The sequence below is a fragment of the Diachasma alloeum genome, unplaced genomic scaffold (genome assembly GCF_001412515.2).
Source record: "Diachasma alloeum isolate Michigan unplaced genomic scaffold, Dall2.0 Dall_scaffold_00213, whole genome shotgun sequence".
In the NCBI taxonomy this organism is placed as follows: Eukaryota; Metazoa; Arthropoda; class Insecta; order Hymenoptera; family Braconidae; genus Diachasma; species Diachasma alloeum.
Genome location: NW_021680378.1, coordinates 2,085,109 through 2,093,909, shown reverse-complemented (window position 1 = coordinate 2,093,909; position 8,801 = coordinate 2,085,109). Strand labels below are relative to the sequence as shown.

The 8,801-nt window shown below is 37.3% G+C and overlaps 1 protein-coding gene across 1 annotated transcript in view; it reads left to right on the top strand.

Moving 5' to 3' along the window:
• Positions 1 to 6,208, top strand: part of LOC107037094 (titin) — a 45,518-nt gene extending 39,310 nt beyond the window's left edge. The window contains exons 8-9 of the mRNA XM_015255452.1: positions 754 to 1,467; positions 2,232 to 6,208. Coding sequence (XP_015110938.1) covers positions 754 to 1,467; positions 2,232 to 4,121 — 2,604 coding nt within the window. The 3' untranslated portion in view covers positions 4,122 to 6,208. The remainder of the gene's footprint in view (positions 1 to 753; positions 1,468 to 2,231) is intronic.
• Positions 6,209 to 8,801: the final 2,593 nt, after the last annotated feature.

The following is an 8,801-nucleotide window of genomic DNA, read 5'->3' as shown; positions in this document are numbered from 1 at the left end:
GGGGGGGGGGGGTGAAAAACTATCTCTCAAATTTTTTCGAATTTTTTCGGCCGCCCAGTTCAGAGATATGGAATTTTTTTATATTTTTCAGATTGTTTCCAATAACTCGAATTCTATTTGTCCGATTTTGATTTATTAAGCGTCAAAATTTTCCATTTTTTACCGCCTATACGAGTATTTCCAGTAAATTTTTTTTTCAATTCCTAGATGCTCATAATAACGAATTTTCAAAAAAAAAAAAGTTGAAAAAGTTGAATTTTGCAAGTTGTGTCACTTTTGAATTGTTTCATTTTTTTTCAGTAATTCTTATAACAAGTCTCAAAACAAGTATTTTGAGCCGTCATACAAGTTGGGAAACCTCCTGGATCTATTTTCTTTTCAATTTTTTCTTTTCGAAATTCCGCAAATTTGGTCAAACCACCCCAAAACGGCTTCGATTATGTATCGAAAAAATATGTAATATATAGGTATACAGTTAAATTCATTCAATCAACGCCATTTTGGGGTGTTTTTTCCTTTTAGGAGGTTTTTTTCCTCAGGTGAAAAAAAATATGAATAAACACTTCCTGTTGAATTTCATTTGAAAATTTCTGTTAATTATCTTTTTATCTGAAAATGAGGAAATTTGGAAGGAAGCATCAAGGCATTTCCGTACAAAAATGACCTTCATTTATTCATCGTCTCCTATGAAACTCTCATTTTTGTTAATTAAAAATAAATTTCTCAATTACAAATGTGCATTTTCTTCTACAGATTCGAGAGCAACCCCCAGCGATAAACCTCCCCCCCTCCCCGGAGCCATCAGAACTCCACCAATTATCCCCCGAAGAAATGGACTTCCAGTTAAACCCCAACGCCGCAGAATTCATCCCAGTGTCGCCAGCCCCAACACTTCCCACTCGCATACTGGACCTACCAATTTCCGGTTCACCCCTGAAACAGACCCCAATGATGGACGACATCCGAGTGCCCAGTCCCAGCGAATTTCAGGAGGAGGTGAGCCACCGTCCGAGTGAAATAGAGGGAAAAATTGTCTCCCCCCAGAATGGTGATCCCCTAGACGAGAAGATGGATCAGGAGAAGGTGAAGCCAATTTTCTGTCTCGACGAGTCCGAAGTCTCCTCGACAAAGGCTGAATTTGGTGATGAGTCAACAGCGAGTTTTTTGACAAATCCAGACTACCACAGGAATCCTGGACTCGATGGATCATTCACCAGTTCATGTTCAGCCTTCGAAAATGATCCGATGATCATGTCATTTGGTCCTGGTGACTTCAATCCACTGAACAGTAATCCAGTGGATCTCAATGCTGTACATGATCTGACAGATGCCGATCTACTGGCTGATGGCAATAGCACAGGGCTTCAGGACGAGGAACGAGACAATGATGTCCATCCTGAACTGGCTGATCTCATCTCACCTGACTCGGATCAGCCAAAACCATCAGATGCCTTCCCTGATCACCAGGTAAATCATGGGCTTGGGGATGTGACGCTGAAGCTGAATATTTTTAATGATAATCTCTTGACAATTTGTCCAAAAATCATTATGGAGATTATTCAGTAATTAAATTTGATAATTTTTTGAAATTTGGAATTTTTTTAACGTAATTTTTCTGGATAATGAGTCATTCTAGGAGAAAATGTCAAAATAACGAAATTAGAGAAAAAAAATGTTTTCTGATTGTTCCAGTTGAATCACTCATTATGGTGATAATTCCAAAAATTGATGACTTTAAAATAGGAAAATCAATGAACATGAACAAATTTAATTGAAATTAATGTTTCAAGAGTTTTATTCTGTAGCTGAGAAAATTATTTTTAAAAAAAGTCTTGTTTTTTTTCCTAGTGTCACTCGTTATTGGGATAATTCAGAAATGAACAATTTCATAATTTTTGTAGGATTTACATTTTTCTAGCATGTAATTGTCTTTGATAATCACTTATTCTCGAAGAAAACATCATAACAACTGACGAAATATTCTCTATTCTCTATTTTTTAAAAGAATGACTCATTCTAAAATACGAAAATCTCCAATTAACTTTTTTCAGTTGACGAAACTCTGTACAAAAAAAATCCTGATTTTTCTCCCGGAGTCACTTATTACTAAAATAATTCATCCATTAATTATTTGTGATTTTTAATCATTTGTAAAATCTCAATTTGTTGAATGTCCAATTATTTCGACAATTTCACAAGAAAATATTGAACCATTCATTTTACATCACCAGATGAACGATATGTTCGGGAATATGACCCTGGAGCAGCAGATGGAGGAGAGGATTGAGCAAGAGGTAGAGGCTATGAACCTGAAGAACACGAATCAAGAGGAATTGGCTTGTCCATCGAATGGAGGAGAATTGCCACTAGTTTACGAAGAACAAAGTATTGAGACTAAAGTCGAGAGTCCAGAGTCAATTGAACCTGAGGGGCTCCTGGAATTGAGGGAGAGCCCCCTGGAAGTGAGGGACAGCCCCCTGGAGGTGAGGGAGAGTCCCCTAGAGGTGAGGGAGAGCCCCTTGGAGGTGGAGAGTCCGCTGGGGGTGACGGAAAGCCCCCTGGAGGTTCCTGAGACCTTTGACCTCATGTCCTGCGACCCCCCAAGCCAGAATCCCTTCGTCTCCTCATCAACCGAAGAAACGCATCAGGATTTAATCACCTGTAGTTTGCCTAAAGAACCAGAGATTTCAAGTCCAAAGCAAGAAACAATGGATGTGGATCCCCTAGCTGGAGCAACATCCCCAGTATCAGACGCACCTGATGATCATTTAATCCATCATGAGGACTTAATCAGCACAACTGAGGACAAATCATCACCTCCAGAGGAGCCAGTAGCTATAAAATTATCCGAATCCCTCCAAGAATTCACTGGCCTCGAGGAGCAATTCAATCCACTGGAGAAAGATTCAGGTGTTGAGACCCCAGTTGCCGAGGATTTGAGGGCTGTTACTGATGTGATTGCCTCCAGTCCTGAATCCATTGTCCAACAGTCTGATAAACCTCAGATTGAAGTCAGTGCTGAACCACTTGAGCCTAAACAGGAACAAGTTTCAGTTGCTGAGATTGAACCACCAGTTACAGAGGCTCCAGTGACTCCAGTGACTCCAGTGATAGCTCCAGCTGCACCTGAAAAAGAACCTGAGAAAGATAAAACCCCAGCCAAGCCTAAAACCTCAGCAACAACGAAAGCCCTATCAAAGCCCCCAACGAAAACGGTAAAATCAGATGTAAAATCCGCTCCAAAAGCCTTACCAACATCTCCAAACAAGCTCTCCCCACGTCCATCAGCTCCAGCAACGAAAAAAACATCTCCACGTCCAGCAACAAAGCCCCCAACATCAGCAGCAACAGTTCCAAAACCATCGAAACCACCAGCAAAAGCACCAACTCCAAGAATCGCTCCAATCCCACCAAAACCAAAATCAACGACTGGTGCTTCTAGACTCACAGCAACAAAGACATCAGTCACTGATAAAAAACCTCCAGGGGTTGTTAATGGAGACGTGAAGACAGCTAAACCCAAGATGGCCAGCAGTAAACCACCTGTTAAACCGTCTGTTGGGGCCACTAGACCCACGACAGCTCCTCCAAAACCTAAAGTACCTTTGACGTCTGTCAAAACGTCGACTGGAGCTGCTACTGGAGCTGGAGTGGCCGCTAAACCCCAGAGGCCCAAGACAGCACCTTCCACCAGCACTACAGGGACATTAACGAGTAAAACTAGAATTTCAGTTGCTGCTAAACCCCCAGTTATCGATAAACAGATCAAGGAAACTGCGAATAAACAGATATCCTCCAGTCGTATCTCCATCACTGCCTCCAGTGTTAAGAAGACGACCACTATATCGGCTGCTGCCTCTGCCAGACGTGTCACTACGACAACAGTTGCTGGTGCCGGGGCCAAGAAACCTGGGGCCACCAGGACCAGTGGAAAACCAACTGCTACTGCTGTCAATGGAAAGACTGCCTCCAGGACACCTGTCAAGGCTAAATTGCAGAATGGGGTTTGTGATGTCAAGAAGGTCGAGGAGGAGGTGAAGATCGAGGAAGACGTGCCACAGAAGGATGTCTCGCCTGTTGAAGTGTCCAACGACAATCAGCTCATCATCACTGCGGAATAGTTGGGAATAAGGAGGAATGCTTTTGATGTTTTTTATTTGTGAGAGGTTGGAGGTTTGTTTCGTCTTGGGCTTGGGTGAGGACCTGGGGGATTTTTTGGCGATTCTGGAGGGCCTCGGGGGAAGTGGTGGACTGAGGGGGGCTTGATGGGGTTTTAGGGGATGGAAATGGGGAGGGGCTTTTTGGAGATTACATTTTTGGGGGAGTGGAAGGCTGATGAATTGGAAAGCTATGCGCGGAATTTAGGGGGAAGTTGGGGTGAGAAAATTGGGAGGAAGAGTTTTGAGAGCTTTTGGGGACTGTAGAGTCGTCTTGGGAATTCCAATTCTTGGGTTTTAGAAAAATGTGAAAGTTTTTTTTGATTATTTTGGGGATCATGTCGATTGATATTTTCGGTTGAATTATTCGTTTTAAAGATGAAGTTATGAATTTTTGTGAATTGTAAAATAAATCGGAATTTATTTTTGAATTGTCGTGGAGAGATTATGAGGGAAGGGAGGATTTTCTGAAGGTTGTGGATTCAGCTTGACAGCTGGTGATTTGTGGATAATGTCGAGAGATTTTTTTTTGTAAAGGATTCGGTGGTTATTGTGTGGAAAATTGTCCTGATATTTTTATGTGGAATGATTTGTTTTAGAAATGAAGTCACGAATTTTCATGAATTGAAAAATAAAACGGAATTTATTGGAGAATTTTCTTGCGGAAGTTATGAAGGAATTTCAGGGTTTTTGAGGGTTGACGATTTATCTGGGGGATGAGTGATTTTACGGGTAATTTTCAGAATTTTTTGTAGATAATTTATTGACTATTATTCAGAACATTTCTCTTTATGTTTTCATCTAGAAACATTGCAGACGATTACAAAGTAAATCTGGAAATTCATTCTGAATTTATCTACAGAATTGCAGAGAATTTTGTGATTATTATTTTCCAAATGTCCCTCGATATTTCCATACAGAGTGACTCTTTTTAGAGATCAATTGACTATCAACAAAAGTATTGGAACATGAAGTGTCACATTTTCCCTTTTTCTAATTCCGTGATTACCTCAAGAAAAGGTGATTTTAGAGAAAAAAGTCGAGAAATATTTTTTCTCGAGAATTAAATTTCCTTCAAAAATGGTTTCTCAACATTTTCTCTAAATCCACTCACAATTAAAATAACTCAACAATCACCAAAAATTCTTCAATCAAATTTTCCAATTCCCCTTCACAATCGTCTAATAATCTCAAAAACTTTCTTTTCAAATTTCCTGAGAAAAAAAGTCTTCAACAATTCTAAAACTAATCACATGAAAAAATGATCAATTCGATCGCGTTCCACCAGCTCCTCCAGGGTCCCCCCACCACATATTTTTCAATTGACTGCGTCGATTTTTCATTTCTTAATATCTCCATATAACGAGAGAACCAGGAGAGCTTAGGAATTTTATACTCGAACAACGCTTGCAAATTTTGCTCTGTTATTGTGTAAATAATCAAAATGCCTTTTCGTCATTATCGATAAAAGCATAAATATTAATTGTAGTACATTTTTTACATGAATGCCGCGAAAAAAAACATTTTCTTGACGAATAAATCGAATCAATATCATGGTGCTCGCTAGCGTGGGCTGACGAATAAACTGCTGTTTTCCTTTTCTTTTTTAAAATTTCATTAACGACTCGTTCAATTCATTACTCTAAAACGTTTTAATTTTCCTTTTTTATGGCTTTGTAATGATAGACCCAGATGTATGATGGATGACATCACACAGGTATCACCAGTGACAGAAGAGAAAAAAAAATGAAAGTACGAAAAAAAAAATATTGATAAAAACCTCTGACAAAGGCGATGAGATCATAGTTATCATATTATCCCTTACCTTATGCATTTGTTTTCTTAATTACTGATATCATCATGTGCATTACATACTCGATAATTAATCATGTCCGATTTTTGTCCTCTGCTGTTGAAAGAGCGAGAGAAAAAGGGGTGGGAGTCGAGGTTTAATGGTAATGAGAAAAAAAGAGAACGAAAAATTCATTATTTATTTGTGCGTTCCTATTATTGGACAAGTGCATTCGAGAAATTGACAGAATTTAATTGAAGAGAAAAAAAGAATAATGAGAAAGCGTAACGCATTGTATATCCATCAACGTTACGTTTTTCTTTCATTTCCTCTTGTGTATGTACAGCACGTTTTTTTTTTTAATTTAATGTGATACCTTTATAATTATTAATATTATTATGATAAATTCAAGACAGTATGAAATATTGAATAAATAAAGTTTATATTATGTTTGGAGAGTTTTATTTTAGGATAGCAGTTCAAGCTTTTTTAGTTCATTGAATTTATAACATAATGAAGAATATGTTGCATTCTAACGAAAATTTTGTTAAATATAAGCCGTTTAATTGAGAATAAATGTTTAGTACAAGAATTTGGGGCGAAGTAAATAATGAAAAGAAATATGAAAAGGAGTGACACGTCCGCAGACTATGAACGAAGATAAAAGAATAACGAGTAATTATAAGAAAGAGACGATTGATTAATTGATTGAGGTTTATTAATTGTGCATTATGTTGTACAAAGTAAACATGACATAAGTCATTAAACAGGCGACAGAGAAACACAAAAACAAGATATAAGTATGGAATTATTATAAATATCTTGAACTTTTTACATTTTTTCAAATCAGTAGCGAAGTGGTAAAACGGTTTAAGAGGTAATGGAATGCCTAATTTTCCAATTTTTTGAACAAATTTCGTGCTGAAAGTTATCGATACTTTTACTAATCCAAGCACATTAATCTGCAGGAAGCGATGATGAAGATCAATGTGCTTTGGGTTAAAAAATATTGATAACTTTGAGCAGGAAATTTGTTTGAAAATTTCGAGGAAAACGGTAGCCTTCTGTTAGCCTTTGAGTCGACTTAGCTCTCATCTGAGGTTTAAGGAATATCTCCGAATCTAAAGGACATAACGCAATTTTTGTAATAGTCTTTTTTGTAGAGCGAATTGAGTGCTATAGAAAAGATCTGTTTGGTGAGGAGCTAGGTTTAGGGTGGTTGTGGGGGTGTCATCAAGGGTGAGGCCGGAAAATGAATTCTAACACTGTTTCATAAAATCACAGTTTATTTGGGGGATCGAACCACGTCGTAAATTACTATATACACCTTATACACTTGTCACTCAAATTTAGTTCGTTGAGATTCTCAAATGAATAGACATTGTCTAAATTGATAATTCACTGTTGAGTCACTATTAAATGTCTTTGATAAATGTCTATCGATAATTGCTGTAACGATTGAATCTAACTCAAATGGTGAGGAACTGTACACGTTGAGAGACGCGTCGACACGCGCCTTCCGTTGATCCTACTCTAATGTTTCGATAGTTCACTGCTGATGTACTTAACTCGTTGAGAAACTATAATACTTGTTAATTCACTAAATCTACGTTGATTTGACTCTATTTTTGATATTCAACATTTCTACTGAGTGGATGGACTGAACTAATAACTGAGTTGATAATTTATTACATGGCTGTTGAACTGCCGAGCGAGTACTCTAACTGACTGACTATGTCGTACTACTGTCCTTTCCAGGTGATTCGCTGACTCTTGACTGTTGACCCGAAGGGTCCTGATTGATTTAGAAGATTACCGACTTAATTCCCCGCTGAACTGATAGAATGATGACTATGTTTCAAACAGATCTTGTCAAAATTTTTGCTATCTCTCTTAGGTTCTGAAATATTCATTGAAAACTGGGAAATAGTCAAAATCGACTCAAACCGTTTTTCCACTTCGCTATTGAAATAATTCCCCGACGAAACTTGCCCCCCAAAATTTCCTCGTGCCATTTTTTTCTCACCTTTTTTTACCACATTTTTTCTTCAAGACATGCTCACCCTAATTATTCTCCCGTCCATTGTCCTTTAAATGACTCATCATTTGTTATACTTTGTAGTGTTGTGGATATGAATTGTTGTGTTATTTATTTCGTCGTGCTTATGAATTTGTGTCAAATCACTTGTTATTGAGACTCAATGTTGTTTACTCGGGAGACAATGTCTGCAAATTTAATAATGTGCTTCGTGTGTTTTTATTTTATTTTGTTATTTTCGTTCGTGGGTATTCATTGCTCTATTGTCGTGTTTTTTGCATTATTTTCCCGGATTTTTTAAAAGTTTTTTTCAAGTTTTTGGTGTGTAATCGTTCAAGTTGTTTTGACTAAGTTCTTTAAAGTAGCTCTACCTTTACGGTAAATTCAAAGATTATTGAAAACTGCAAAAAAATTGCAGAAAACTCGATTAGATTCGGAATTCTACTTTTTTTCTCAATTTAATTATCGTTTTGGTTTTTCAAAGAAGAAATGTTTAAAAATCAGGATTTAACCCAGTGTCTTATGTGAAAATCAACATTTCCATTGTAATCAAAGATTAAAATCTGAATTTTTTTTCATCAGACGTGGAAAAATCTAGAATTTTTTTGACACCTCATAAAGAATAATCCACCGTTTTGCAAACAAGTTTTATTATTTGTTTATAAGAGGGAAATGTTTGAAAAAATATCAATATTCTGCGAAATTTAATTTAGATAATACTGACTGGGTATGAATTTTTTCAATTTTTTCCATACAATTTAGTTGAAAAATTTAAAAATTGGAAATATCCAAAAGTACAGCGTAGCTCGGCCGA